Source organism: Eubalaena glacialis, chromosome 14 (genome assembly GCF_028564815.1).
Source record: "Eubalaena glacialis isolate mEubGla1 chromosome 14, mEubGla1.1.hap2.+ XY, whole genome shotgun sequence".
Taxonomy (NCBI): domain Eukaryota; kingdom Metazoa; phylum Chordata; class Mammalia; order Artiodactyla; family Balaenidae; genus Eubalaena; species Eubalaena glacialis.
The window spans coordinates 42,790,001-42,806,138 of record NC_083729.1 but is presented as its reverse complement, the minus strand read 5'-3'; the positions used below and the strand labels follow the sequence as shown (position 1 = coordinate 42,806,138).

General features: G+C 37.2%; 1 protein-coding gene across 17 annotated transcripts in view; it reads left to right on the top strand.

Annotated features, from left to right (window-relative positions):
- The window catches only part of NRXN1 (neurexin 1), a 1,118,934-nt gene that overhangs the window by 412,440 nt on the left and 690,356 nt on the right, over window positions 1-16,138 (top strand). For all 17 annotated transcript variants that reach the window (XM_061168489.1, XM_061168487.1, XM_061168486.1 and 14 more), the window contains one exon: window positions 15,609-15,910. In XM_061168489.1, the coding sequence (XP_061024472.1) occupies window positions 15,609-15,910 (302 nt within the window). The remainder of the gene's footprint in view (window positions 1-15,608; window positions 15,911-16,138) is intronic.

Genomic DNA, 16,138 nt, shown 5'->3' with positions numbered 1-16,138 from the left:
CGGCTCAGAATAAAAGGGATAAAAAATAGAAAGAAAGATAGAAAGAGGATAAAATAAAATAAAGTAAAATAAAATAAGATAAAGTTATTAAAATAAAAAATAAAAAAATTATTAAGAAAAAAATATTTTAAAGTAAAAAAAAAAACAAAAAAAAAATGGACGTATAGAACCCTAGGACAAATGGTAAAAGCAAAGCTATACAGGCAAAATCACACAGAGAAGCATACACATACACACTCACAAAAAGAGAAAAAGGGGAAAAATATATATATATCGTTGCTCTCAAAGTCCACCTCCTCAATTTGGGATGATTCATTGTCTATTCAGGTATTCCACAGATGCAGGGTACATCAAGTTGATGGTGGAGATTTAATTCGCTGCTCCTGAGGCTGGAGAGAGATTTCCCTTTCTCTTCTTTGTTCCCACATCTCCCGTGGTTCTGCTTTGGATTTGGCCCCGCCTCTGCGTGTAGGTCGCCTGAGGGCGTCTGTTCTTTGCTCAGACAGGACGGGGTTGAAGGAGCAGCTGCTTCGGGTGCTCTGGCTCACTCAGGCCGGGGGGAGGGAGGGGTACGGATGCGGGGCGAGCCTGCGGCGGCAGAGGCCGGCGTGACGTTGCAGCAGCCTGAGGCGCGCCGCGCGTTCTCCGGGGGAAGTTGTCCCCGGATCACGGGACCCTGGCTGTGGCGGGCTGCACAGGCTCCCGGAGGGGCGGTGTGGAGAGTGACCTGTGCTCGCACACAGGCTTCTTGGTGGCGGCAGCAGCAGCCTTAGTGTCTCATGCCCATCTCTGGGGTCCACGCTGATAGCCGCGGCTCGCGCCCGTCTCTGGAGCTCCTTTAAACAGCGCTCTTAATCCCCTCTCCTCGCGCACCAGGAAACAAAGAGGCAAGAAAAAGACTCTTGCCTCTTCGGCAGCTCCGGACTTTTTCCCGGACTCCCTCCCGGCTAACTGTGGCACACCAGCCCCCTTCAGGCTGTGTTCTTGCCTCCAACCCCAGTCCTCTCCCTGGGATCCGACCGAAGCCCGAGCCTCAGCTCCCAGCCCCCGCCCACCCCGGCGGGTGAGCAGACAAGCCTCTCGGGCTGGTGAGTGCAGGTCGGCACCGATCCTCTGTGCAGGAATCTCTCCGCTTTGCCCTCCGCACCCCTGTGGCTACGCTCTCCTCCGTGGCTCCGAAGCTTCCCCCCTCCGCCACCTGCAGTCTCCGCCCGCGAAGGGGCTTCCTAGTGTGTGGAAACCTTTCCTCCTTCACAGCTCCCTCCCAGAGGTGCAGGTCCAGTACCTATTCTTTTGTCTCTGTTTTTCCTTTTGTCTTTTGCCCTACCCAGGTACATGGGGAGTTTCTTGCCTTTTGGGAAGTCTGAGGTCTTCTGCCAGCGTCCAGTAGGTGTTCTGTAGGAGCAGTTCCACATGTAGGTGTATTTCTGATGTATTTGTGGGGAGGAAGGTGATCTCCGCGTCTTACTCTTCCGCCATCTTTAAGCTCACCGACACTCCTTTTTCGCATTGTCTGTTTTTAAGTAGGAATATTTGAACATTTAAGTTAAAGACTTTCATTATAACACTATAAATCAAAATAAACTGCAAAATTAAAATTTTGATGTTGAGAAGCTTAACATAATTAGTGCAAATATGGTAAGGTAGTCAAGATGATTACCTCACTTTGAGATAATAGCTGAGAAAAATAATAGTAATATTAATTGGCGATATGAAAGCTATAAAGCTATAATTTTGCATATTTTGTCTAGGAGTTATGAAAACTAGTTACCTGGAAAGAGATTAAATTAGGATTGAATGTCTTGGTGAAAAAGCTAGACTATCCTATATTCTTCAAAATGAATATTTTCTTCCGTCTGAAACTGTGAAGGTGTCCATTCAAACCTATCTAAAATAGCATTAGAAATGCAGCAGACTGTAGTAGAAAGAGCATAGGATTCAGTCAGAGATCCAAATTCTAGTCTGAGGTATTCACAAGCTAAGTGGTTTTTGCCAAGTCTCTTAAATTCTCCGGGCCTTAGTTTTCTTATCTGTAAAATGAAAAGACTGAATTAAATCAGTGTTTTTCAAATTTGAGTGGTGAACCGTTACTTTTATGAAGTCAATTTAGAACAATTTCTATTTCTATAAAAAATAGAAGAGTGCATTGCAAGTACAAAGTCTGTGTACAGTATGTGAATCCTGGGTAACTGGGAAGAAATTTTCAAAAGACCTTGAATTAGAAGATCGCTTTAACTTTTATGGTTTTATGAATTGTTCATGAGAAAGGCATGTAGTGTGGGGAATGGAGGGGGAGGAAACTTATTTCAAGTATGGGATATAAAATATATCACGCGTTCTTGCCATATAGTGTCAAGGCCAATGATCTTTAGAAAGAAAAGACTTGTTTCAATAGGGTGTTTGGTTTACTCACAACAGGTAGAAAAGGAAAAAAAGCATTTACAGCTTGTGAATGTGGAAATGTGTCTTATCCTTGAGATCAGAGAATTATCAGTGTGAGAAGTGGACAGGTGTATTGTGAATTATAGTTACTGATCAAGAGGTGGTATTATTCAGTCTGGCCAGAATGTTCTCTCACCAAATTACTTCCAAACTAGAAAGTGAGAATGTGCTCTGCTTTTTGATTGCTTTGTTTATATTTCATCTATTTTATTGTACATTTTGTGCTGTTTGTTGGGAAGTGGGTTCTTTTCTTAGAGAGTAAGGTAAGGGAAGGCCCAGTATTTTACAAGAAACATTGAATTTCAAGCTTAACTGGTTACTGGAAATAACTAGGAAGTAAAAAATAATAAAGTATCAGGAGCACTACTCCAGTCTTATGAAAGTAGGACTTAAGGGAATGGGTGCTAGAAATATGCTTTTTTCTCTTCTTTTTTTATTGAGGTGGAGTTGATGTACAATATTATATGTTTCAGGCGTACAACATAGTGGTACACAATTTTTAAAGGTTATACTGCATTTATAGTTATTATAGAATATTGGCTATATTCCCTGTGTTGTACAATATTTTTTAAAGGTTTCTTTCCCAGGTGATTCTGATGACCAGCCCTGTTTGGGATCAACTGGTCTTGAGACTCAGCTTCTCATCTCAGCTTCACCTGTGCCTGGCTATAGACGCCAGAGAAAATCTCATAACCTTTAAAGGTCTCCTTTTTCCAGTTCTAAAATTTACATTTATGTGATTCACTGAGATTTCTGATAAAGTTTCACAGTTAAAAGAAAGTTAACCACAAATCAGCCAATGTCCATTTTTTTTAAAAAATTGGGGCTTGAGACATAAGTTTATATTTAGTGTTCTAAAAAGGAAATTGTCATAATTTCTACATGCTGGAAAGTGTTCTCTTTTAATATTAGATCCCAATACCGACTTGTTGACAATGTCAAGTGTTAATCAATGAGTAGGCTGTCCTCTTATGTGATTCCCCCATGTGCTCCTGTTTTATAATCCTGCCTGTTTCCCCTACTCCAATCATAAAAGTCTGAACTGGGAGTAAATATTTCTGACCAACACAAGCTGAGCTAATCAAATTTCATCCCCTTTGGGGAATTCAGAACTTGAATGAAATTACTTTGAGTCTGGGGTTCGCTGTTGTTGAGTTATACGAGCGATACAACCCTATAGGAGACCAAAACTTTGAGGAGCTTAGATCTTCCCCATGTTCCATCCTTTCCAAGACTTGATGGTTCGGTCATTCCTTCTATTCTGTAAACTACTTCCAAACTCTTTCTGATAAATTCTGTGTGTTTGCATTAGGCTGGAGCTCTGCTGGTGTTGGGAAGGGAATAAAATCCTAAGGAATCTATTGTACAGAATAACTAACTTCTCTCCTGTGTATCTAGAAAGGTGTTAGTTTTGTACCATCCTTGGGAGGCTTGAGAAAATAGTATTCAAAGCAGATGAGAAACCTATTTTGAAAAATGCTGAGCTAGACAAAGTTGATTTATGATGCTTTCAATACAGCTATGACAGATGAGATGTGGGGAGGTTATGGAAGAATCGGTATGTAATTAATAATAATGATAATAATTCCATAATCATTATATTATTGATCCTTATTTTTAAAAAATCTGAAGGTGTGGCATGACAGCATGACAATAGCCATTGTACTGAAGTAAGCTCAGACTCAGCTACATTTACTTGCCCATGGTCATGTAGCACCAATCATTAAGTGGGGGAACTGAACTCAGGGTTCCTAATTCCAAACTAAGGGTTCTATCCATAGGAAAACACTAGTCATTATTGATTTATCCTTTCATACATTCATTAGAGAAATATGCATGCTCCCAGATTAATTCATATAAACATATAGTAAGTAATATCAGCTTTCTCTTCAAATGTTTTATTATTCTAAGAATTTCATTTATATGGAAAAGTACCTTAAATTTGGGGGGAAAAAATTCATCACATTCTTTTAACACCCCAGCACATATTGGACCAAAAAGTCTGTTGAAGGTGTTCTTTTCCGGACTAAGGAAGAAAAGTGATCTGAATAGAAAGTTTATTTCTGATAGAGTGTAAACAGAACACCTTCCATGTTGCTTTGTTTTTCTTAAATTTTAAGTCCTTACAGTATAAGAGGAAAAGTAGCTCTAGAAGCTCAGAGAGACAGAGGTTGCTATGGAAAGTTCCTTGTAAAAGCAGCAGCCATCAGAAACCTTTAAAGACACTTTAACTCTATCTAGCATGTTGTGTGATTTTGACAGCAGGAAAGCAATAGAGTTTGGCAGAGTTGAGCCTCAGTAAATGTTTATTGAATGAATCAATGAAACAGTGGCTCAATGAATCAAGAATGTTATAGGGCCATAAAATTTTAGAATTGAAAGAAACACTGGAGATCACTTAGTCCAGCTATGTCACTTTGCCAGTGAAAAAAATAAGGCCCAGTGAGGCTAAGTGGAGTGGCCAAGGGCAGAGAGCTGAAAAGTGGCTGAGTGGAACCCAGCGCTCAACTCTTCTGATCCTTAGCGCGATGCTTTTTTCCCTTAGAGAATGAAAAATAAAAACACAAAAACCTCATGAAATCATTTTGCAAGTCATCAAGGTATAAACCTCTTTAAAAGGGTAAACCATCAATAAAGAGACATATTTTTCTTTCCTTTATGCTATTTGTAATACCTCCATCTCTTTCTTACTCCATGAACCTGAATTAACCAAAAATTTCCTAGAACTAGGGTGCTGGGCATAATGATATTCTGGTTATTTAATGATTAGGTAAAAAGCTGATTCTTTAAAACTGCTGGACAGTCCTTTAAAATATGGTAGTTAGTTTAATAATAACAATAATAATAACCAACAGTTGATTGCCCACCATATGCCAGGTATTTCTTTATGTTCACAGCAGCATGCTGAGGATAAATTTTTCTCATAGAATTGTTAACTAAAAGCCCCTGAAACAGAATTTAAGTAACCTCCACTATAAAGAAAATCTCTAAAAACGGGCCATTTATCTTCCTCAGCACTTACTAGAAGATAGCAAAACTGATCTTTTGACCCCTCCTGATTCCTCCCTACCTCCCACCTTCCTTCTCTACCTAAGCACTGGAGATGGGTGAGTGGGGCAGAAGAGTCAGTAGGTCATAGACCCCATGAAAATGTATTGTCCAAGGAGAAGTGTGCTTCCTTTACCCAAGGTAATCGGGAGAACAGACTACTATAGAAGCGTGTGCAGTGCCTGTGTATGCCTGCAAAAGAGGAATGTCTGCATTCTGCATTCCTTACACATGACAGTGTCTGCATCAAACTTGCTGACCTGCCTCGTGCCTTTCTGAGGAGAGAAGGGGACTGGTATAGTGGACAGAGACAAAGGAGTATAACCTATACTCTCAACATCTGGTATAGCCAGGATGCCTAAGATTCTATGGGTCATGCCGACACTCCACTTTAGTCTGGGGCTTGAGCCATCTGGCCAGTATCACTCACAAGAAGGCCACTTGCTGGGCTGCTGGGCCAGGGAATCACAGTAGCCAGATGCAGTGTGTTGGAACCAGAGGATGAAGCAGGTTGAGCCAGATGAATCTCTCTATCTCCACCACCCCACCCCTTAAATTATGTTTGGAAAATGCAGTGGGGAGGCCCTACAGAGCACTTAGGAATCTACCATTTGGAAGGCATCAGAGGTCAATGAGGGTGAACCAAAGAAGCAGGTACAACCAACAGAAAGAGACTATAAGCATGGCCACTGTCCTGTTCTCTTCCTGTCATTGACTCCATCCCAATAAAATGGAAGGGCCAGGTTTTAAGGCAGGTGGTAAGAAGATGTCTGTGGTCATACCACATCCTCCCCTTCTTCCTCAACTCAGACTACGAATTGAAGGCTGAAATTTACATCAAATCTTAGGTGAGAGTTATAAATTAGCCTGAGTTTTTAATAACCAAAAGCCCCAAAATTTAATAATTCTGCCCAAGATGTTGTGAAGAGATGGGGAAAGGAAGTGACAGTGCATGCATGTTTACAATCAGTGACTGAAGAAATATAATGAATATGTAAACAAATACTCTTTCATGTTTATATGCCATGAATATATCCCATGGATTTTGACTCTAATAAACTTATTGCACATACATTTTATTACTTAATCCTCACAACCAACCTGTCATATAGCTCCTAGTGTTATTGCCTCCATTTGCTGATGAGAAAACAGAGATTTTTTAAGACGATTGATTATTTATTTAAGTACTCACAATGTGAGAATGGGGTTGAAACCCAGATGTATATGACTCTATAGCCCTCATTCCTATGGTCTATAACTTTATAACTGTTAGTCTCATTGCTAGCACTTTCATGCATATCCAGAATCCAAACTCCACACAGAAGCCAGACTTAACTTTTAAAAATGTAAATCAGAACTTGTCACTCTCCAGCCTCAATACTCCAATGGCTTCCCATTGTACATGGAATAAAAGATGCAGACGTAGAGAATGGACTTGAGGACACAGGGAGGGGGAATGGAAAGCTGGAACGAAGTGAGAGAGTGGCATGGACTTATATGTACATGGAATAAAATAGAAAAGTTTGACCAAGATGATGCCTGAATGAATTATTAATCTCCCTCTCAATTCCAGTTTGAGGACTACTAGGTGCTTTACCTGTGTGACTTTTGGATTCAGTATTCTTTGCCTTAAGATCAAAGACATGCCATGGGTTTCCAGCATCCCTTCTCTTCCCCAAGTGCAAAGCGTGGTACTCTAAAATCCAAGTGTTCTTAGTTCATACTGATCTTGGTATAAATGAGGATTGTTTATAAATACAAGTTTTGTATTTATAGATACAAGATATCTATAAATCTGCTATAAATATCAGTCTTCCTATAATTATATATATAATAGTATATTTGCTATATATACATATATATAATTTATTTATTAGGTAATCATTAATTGACCCCAAAGGAATCATAAGTTCATATAGAGATTCTTTGCAAAGCCTAAATTCACCAAGCTATGTTTTTACTTTGATTGTGTCACTGGTATCCTCCAGGTTAAAAGATGCTAGAGTCTAGTTGTCATAGATTCAACTGTGGGAGTTGAGCTGGAGGCAGGCCCAGAAATTGCGATATTGCACACCTGGTGAATGTTTGCTTATGACTCTCCCTGTGTGTCATATCATCTGTGCAGAACTGAATGGTCATCAGCCCAGTTAGGCATGGAGTAGCCTGTTTGGTTCCCAGCACCTGCAGTTATTTAAACAAATGCAAATCAGTTGCACAATAGGATTGGAAAATTGTCATAGAGTGTTGGGCTGTGTCCTATTTTTTTTTTTTTAATATGTTCAAGTTTAAGCTGCATTTAGTTTTTGGTAATGAATTAGAGGCTCATTTCATGGCAATATATAGGAAATAAGGAAGAACATGAGGTTGGAATAAAGAGGGCAAGAGTTATACATATTTTGATTCTACTCCAATTTGTTATGTGACCACAGTTTTATCTGTTGAGGCCTCACTCTCTTCATCTAATAAATTAGAGCATTGTGCCAAATAATATCTAAGTCTTCTTTACCTTTCATATTTAATGACCTCACATATATCGTCATTAAGAGTGTGCCTATTTTTGGGGTTATCTGATGGATTCTTGGCAACTTATTTCTGGATTGGTTGCCTTGAGGTGTATCTAAAGTGAAATAAAATCTTGAAGAATGAATATTTTATGAAGCTTGATTTCTTGCTGCAAACAATAGAAGTTAGCCTCAGAATTTCTGTAGGTTGAATCACATTTGGGAATTTTGGAATGATTTACAGCATTGCATCAGGTAGAAAATCCAAGGAAAGAGTGAACTACTCTCCCTTTAAAATAATGCTGTTTTTCCTTATAGTGATCAATTGATTGTTTTAATTTCTAAATTACAAAGGGTTTTGGCAAATAAAACTATGCTGTTTTCTGTTACACTGAGGGACTGAGAATTTAACCTGATGTGATTTTCAATAGGCAGACTTTCTTTTCCTGTTTTTCTAAACTTGCTTTACCTTTATAGTCAGAGAAAGCCAGGCATGTTATTTAATTTAATAATGTAAACTTCTAGTGTGTACTTTTGTTTAGTCAAGGACATTTTCGGCACAATATTCTTGTGTATTTGACTTCTAGAGCAGTAAAACAAGTGAAACAAGTCTCTTACTCAAACGTCGGTTTTTGTTCACTTGTTTTTTTTCACATGTTGATTTCAGTTTCTGGTTTGTGTTGAACACGATCTTAGAATATATTTTAAGGTATAGTAAAACCTTATAAACCTGTGTGATTTGGGATTGTGTATATGAAATGCAAGATAATCAAGAACAATAATGTAGGTCAGGTTCTTGGCTTAGGAAAATGGCCTGACATTCTTCATGTAAGTGAGAATAGTGGGACTTCTCTCTGCCCATAGACATCATTGTCCTTAGGAACTAGGGCCATTCCCTTGCAGATCCTTCACTTAGTAAAGAAGTTCAGTGAACCTGAAAATTGTGGAAACATAGGGTCAAATTAATGAGACTTTACCCCAAGCATAGGCAATGGGAAGGGGCATTATCCTGAGAATCAATTTCTGCGTGAACTTGGGGAGCCATTTAACCTTTCTTTGTGTAATATTCCTCTCTCTAAAGTAGAAATCAGTAATTCTTGCTGTTGAAAAGGATCTATTTGTTCATTCTTCCATCCAAAGATTGAATACCTTCTGCCGTATGCAATTAAGTGTTTCAGTTATGTTTAAGTTCTTTCTGTGATGAGTAACTTGTGTTCTATCAAATTGAATGTTCCACCTATGAATACCTCTCTTAGAAAGTCTTCATTATATTGAGAATATATTTTCCCATACCTTTCATGCTTTGATTCTATTTACACCCCTGTTTCCATACAAAATGGAATTACTCTTCTAGGGGACATCCTTCCTGATGTTTCAAGATACTGTCATGTATCCCGTAAATTTTTTCTTTAGAGGGTTTTTAACATTACCTTATATAATCTAGAAGCCTTTTTTCATCTTAGCATATATCCAAACATACTCCAGCTTGTCTAAATAGGAGTGTGATAACGGGCATGAGCTGCCTGGCACTAAAGCACAAGACCATCCCATCCCTCTTCTAAGAACTTTCATGAATGTAACCCGTGCTTACCTGGGCTTTTTTGAGTGTCTCTATCACACTGTTGATTCATGTTCTAAATCCTCTAAAGATTTGGCTTTGTTTGTTTTATCTGATGTGTCTGGGAAATCTTGTTTCCTATATACTCTTACTTGTTCAGTTGAGTAGTTTTAGACCTGAGAATAGAACTCAGGTTTATTCCCATTAAATTTAACTTTGTCAGAATCAGCTTATCCAGTCAGCATAACAAGAATTTGTACAATTTGGATTTTTTCATTGAAATTTCCTTCAGAAAATTAGATGAGCAAGAACTGTGTACTTTCATCTAAATTATTAGAGGGCTGAAAATTGAATAGGACTAATTCCAATGGCACTCTATTAGATCTCTTCCTCCAATTGTATTGCAACAGAAAGCAAATTAATATAGAATATTAGAAAAATGCTCCAAGCTTTTGAGCAGTTTATTTTTTAATTGTTTCTCTAATTCTATCATAGCATTTCTATGATGAATAATAGAGACTCCCTTTATCTTGACAATGATCCATTAATCAGCACATTTGGATATGGTCCTTCAAACAATTATAATTATATCCATTGCAGCTTATATACTTTTTCTAAATCCTATGAGGTTGCTCTGGAGAGCAAATGGTATTAAGGGATATTAATATGCATTGAAAAGTTTTTGAATGCTACATAACTGGTATTATTACTGTTGCTATTATTTTCATTTTTACTAATAAAAGTAACATTAATGGGAGTAATGTCTTGCTCATATCACCCTATTAATCAGGAAGAAAAGACTTTATCAGGTGAACTTGTTTTGTTCTCAATCATACAGATTATTTAAACTAGTATTTAAATTATTTTTTGAAATACAGTATAAATACTAGGAAGTGCACGTATCATAAGTATACAGCTATATGATTTTTTACACTCTGATCACACCCATAACCAACACCCAGATCAAGAACAGAACATTGCTAGCACCCAAAAAGTCCTCCTAACTAGTCCCTGCTTCATATCTACCAAAGGTAGCCATTACCTTGACTTACAACAGTAGAGATTAGTTTTGCTTGTTTAAAAAATTTTTATATAAATGGAATCATAAGTATGTTCTCTTTTATGTGTGGAATTTTTTTTACTCAATGTTATTATTCTGAGATTTATCCATATTTTTGCACGTAGCTGTAGACTATATATTCTCATTGTTGTCCAATATTTCACTGTGTAACTATACCCCAATTTATTTATCCATTCTACTATTGATTGGCATTTCAGTGCTGTTCAGTTTGAGGTTATTGTGCAGAGTGCTGCTGTAAACATTCTAGTATGTTATTCTGATGATCTTTTTGTCCATTTTGTTGGATGTATCCTTACAAGTGGGGGTTACTGGGTCATAAGGTAGGCAGGTGTTTAGCTTTAAAAGCTAATTTCAAAAAGCAGTTCTCACCAGCAATACATGAGAGTTCTAGTTGCTCCACATCCTCACTAACACTTTGTGCATTTTGTCTTTTTCATTTTATTCATTGTAGGGGAATGTATTGATATTTTATTGTGGTTTAGTTTGCATTTCTCTGAATACTAATAAAGTTGAACATCTTTCCATATGGATATCCTTTTATCATGGATAAAAGTGTCTGTTCCTGTTGGTTTGTCTAGTTTTGTTTTTTTTTTTTCCTGATTGATTTGTATAAGTTCTTTATGTATCCTGGATATAAGAATTTGTTGATATATATGTTGCTGTGAATCTAATTTCTTTTTGATGTTTATTGTTTTAGAACATACTAGAAATTCACAAGATATTTGGGACTTACATTTTAAAATGGACATAGACCCATTCTTTAGGTGTTCAACAGGAAAGCATAAATAACTCTTCACTATGCTGCTTGGTATTTGCATATGACATAGCACAAAACAATGACAAAGACTGTATGGTAACAAAGAATTGGAGGAATTATAGTCCTCTTGAAGAAAATAGAATGACTTATGCATTCTCACATAGTACACATATTCTTTCTTGAAAAAGAATATAGCAAAAAGATTTTCCCTGCTTAGGTTCATGTCTCATTTATGGCCTTTTGAGGTAATGATATATTGTACAGCGTGATTTTTTCCAAAACTATGTGGTTGCATTTCATGCAAATTTAAATCATCTAAATTTGATATTAAACAATATAAAAGGAGTGATACATTTTCATTTTTAAGTAATAGGAATATGATGGTGTGAAATGTCATCAATTCTCATATAACTTCACAGCTTTCCATCTAGTGAACTGCAAACTCTATTTACTATTTTTTTCCTTTGGCTCTGCCACATTATCTGGCAAATAAATCCTTTGTCAAGATTTATTTTGAATAAATCATATTTGGAATGATGTGAAGTCACTTAGATAAAATGCTACAGCCTTTTAACTAGATCAAACCTCTTCAAGCCCCCAAACTCTGTTATTTAGTATTTAAGGGTAGTCAGAGGCTGAATTCTAATCCTGCTTCTGTGGTTGGTGCACTTTCTGAATTTGACAGTCATTTAAACTCCATGGGCATCATTTTCTTAACAATGTAAATTAAAAGCTTGGGCTAGAAGAGGGTCTCTAAAACTCCCTTTGGCTCAGAGACCTGTTCTGAGTATTCCTTGGGGATGAAAAGTTTGCAAATATCTTCAGATAAGTGAATCTCAGTATATCTGATGTATGTATACGGATATGAACCAGAATTCACTTGACTCCCTATCATCAAATAATCAGAACTGTGAGAAGAGAGAAATGAATTGAAGGGAATTGGGAGTGGTATTTAAATTGACTATGGTAACAATTTTCTAAAGACTGACACCTTTATAATATGTGACGTTCCCATGGGCTAGCATAAGGCCAAATAGTGCTTATTGCCGTTGGTCGATTTTCAGCTCATCAGCACTCTCATTAGCATTGGATAAGAATTACTATTTTTCCATAGCTTTTACAAAGCCTGGAGTTTTTCTATCTTTTCATATCATTTTTTGTCAATTTCATGGCTATGAAATAGTTTCTGAATATAATTTGATTTTTGCCTTTCCCTGAAGACTCATAGAATTGAGCATCTTTTTATTTATTCATACAGCATATACCTGTTTTTCTATGAAATTACTATACATTTATTTTGCCCATTTTCCCATTGTTCATCTTTTTTTTCAAATCGAGTTATCAGAATGCTTTGCAAATCCTGTATTGTAGTCCTTTGTAGATTAATATGGTATGAAAATATTTTCTTCCAACCTAATTTAGATTCTTACTCTCTTTATAGTATTATTGATGAACAGGTGTTCTTAATTTTAATGCAGTTGAATTTATCAATATTTTATTAGTGATTTTTGTGCCTATTTAATAAATCCTTCCATACTTCAGTATTGTAATTTCTTGTCTTACAAAAATTTTACAGACTTACCTTACTAATTTATATCCTTAGTCCATGGAGAATTCATTTTTGTAAACAAAATGATGTAAAGATCCAATTTCACTTTATTCATGTAGATCACCAGTTGTCCCAGCACCGTTTATTGACTAATCTATACTTTGCTCACTTATTTGCAATGCCTGACTTGATATAAATCATTTTCATATATGCTTAAGATTATTTTTAGTTTGATTATTATCTTTATTCTCCCCCTTTTGTCTATCCTAATGCATTATCTTTATTATCATAATTTTCTAATAATTGTTCATCTTTACACAGGAAAGTTCCTTAATCTTCTTTCTCTGGTGTATCTTGGCTATTTTGGGCTCTTTGTTTTTCTCATAGAACTTGTAGAATCAGCTTTTCGTATTCATTTTAAAAAAAATCATTGAGATTTTTACTGGAATTTCATTGAATCTATAGGTCTGTTTGTATGTTTAAAATATTGATTTTCCCTGGTACGTATAACCCTATGATCTTTCTGAAATATCTTAAACCCAACAGTTTTTTTTTTAAAGATAATTTTGGTCTTTCAGTGTATACAATTATATTTGCTAATATGATGTGGTTTTTTTCACTTATACTCTTTTTTTTTTTTTTTTACTTTTTTTTTTTTTTTACTTATACTCTTGATAATGCTCATGTGCTTTTCTTGTCGTCCTACATTAGCTAGGACTTTAAGCACAGTATGTTGATAGTGGGCATCTTTGTTTTGTTTCTGATCTTAAAGAGAGTATTCTAGATTTCACAATGAAGTATGACATATGCTATTTGTTTTAGATCATTTATCACATTTATTACATTAGGCAGGCAAGGAGGAAGACATCTACCATTTCTAGTGCCCACCGACTTTGCCAGATGCCTGTACAGCATTATCTCATTATATCCTGAAGGACTGGTATCACTAACCATTTTTAGAAACTGAGATTTTAAAAGATGCATAATTGCCCCCAGTGCAGTTAACAATTGGCCAGCTAGGATCTAAACTCATAGTTTAGCCTGCTTTTTTTTTCTAGTGTATCAGAAATATTTAGTTGTGCTGGCTCCCAATATCAAGGCACTTGCCATATTGAACTGACCAGGGAAACAAACACCTAAACTGTAGACTTTCAGAGACAGGGATTAGGTCAGTCTTGGTCACTCTATTATCCCTAAAGACTAGCAGTGGGCTTAACACTTGGGGGGATTTCAGCCAATATTTTGAGTGTTTGAATGGAAGGGACCCTCTAGTATGGATTGGGCTGTGCTTGGTGACTCTGCCTCAGAATGTGATGAGTTTAACCTGACCACCAGTCTTCACTAATAGTTTACTAGTAGACAGTGACTCTCCCTCAAGGGTTCACTCTCTTGTGAAAGTTCTTAGGTGCTTACTATCTTACTCAGTGCCATGCCTTGCTTACCTGTAGTTGCTTATGGTACTTTCTGTATCCAGAGTGTCAGGTCATTGGGCCTTGATGAGCTGAGACCTTGATTTGAGCTCTGATGCAAAGACATGAGTTATTAGATTATTGAATGACAATAGTCCTGAGGTAAAATCCTATTGCCAGGATAAGAGTGAGACCCCTGTTAGTATGTGAACCCTCCAGTGGGCATAGTAGAGATGCTGTATTACCAGGGAAACAGGTTAAGATTCTCTAGTATCACTTAGAATTCTATGTTTGTAGTTTATCAGAAGCTGAGTCCAAACCATAGTGTCTCATTTTTCTTGGTACAACGCCATCATTGCCTAGAAAGTTGAGGGAGCTTTTGGCTTCTACTCTTTTTTTGGTTAAACTCGCTTAATTAGTGGGAAAAGACTGCCCTTTCCAAATAGCCACATTTGTGTTTGATCTAACATTTTGTGGGATCTACGTTGTTACTCCTAAATGTAGTAAAGACTGAGATATATAGAAGATGTTGAGACTTGATTTACATGCTGTTCCCCTGAGGATGTCCTGGATTTCTTACCAGTCTCATAAAAGCCAGCCCTACCATCTGCTTGGTGAGATCAGGGAATGAACCAACGATCCAGCTAATGCCATTAAGCTTTCTATCACTGCCGCCTCCACCCAGGGAGAAAAAATGCACTTGCTCTATAGGAGATCTCTTTACTTCCAGACCAAATTCTATTATTTTTTCTTTGCTTTCCCCTCATCAGATAATTTGTTATGGTTTCTCAGTGGTGGAAATATTTGGCTCTTCACTGAGAAGATCTTTGAATATAAATGCCTCACTGAAAATTAAAATAACACCTCAGTTGGATGGAGAGAATGTTGTAAACACATTGGAATCCATTGTTGCCAGCAGAGTAGAACCATCCAATATGTATTTATGGTACCTGACTCGTGCCCTCAAGATATCACAGAGCTACTTTCTCTGATCAGAGCTCTTGCAGTGATACTTAAAAATGCATTGAATTTTCACGAATGTCAGCTTTAGCTATTGCAGTTGATGGCCCAATAGCTGAGGTTTATTAAAAATATACTGCCACCTACAGTACTATTTAACTCTCTTTGACAGGGCTCTTGTCATGAATGTTAACTAGACAAAGAGTTAATTTGGGGACTGATTAGTTATTGTTTCTGTGAAGATTTGCTAATTTACATAGTATGTTTCTTTACTTACGCATGTATGTATCTGTTTTCCTCTAGGAAAAGAAGAATACATTGCCACTTTCAAGGGATCTGAATACTTCTGCTACGACTTGTCTCAAAACCCCATTCAAAGCAGCAGCGATGAAATAACTCTGTCCTTTAAAACCCTTCAGAGGAATGGACTGATGCTTCACACTGGGAAATCAGCTGATTATGTCAATCTCGCCCTGAAAAATGGAGCTGTCTCTCTGGTCATTAATTTGGGATCAGGGGCCTTTGAAGCACTAGTGGAGCCCGTGAATGGAAAGTTTAATGATAATGCCTGGCATGATGTGAAAGTCACCAGGAATCTGCGTCAGGTAACAGCGCAGTGGATAAGAGAGTAACTGGCTTTGTTTCTCGCTACAGCTGTGTGTGTGGTACTTGAAAACCCTAACAACATGATACAGGGCTCCTCAGAGTCGCTTACAAATTAGCTTTTTTCTTCTTCTGAGATGAATCTTCCTGCCATACTTGAGCAGGGGCATATCTAGAAAGTCCCAGGGGCCTAAAGGCTATTTTGACACAGCGACATATGACAGTTTCCC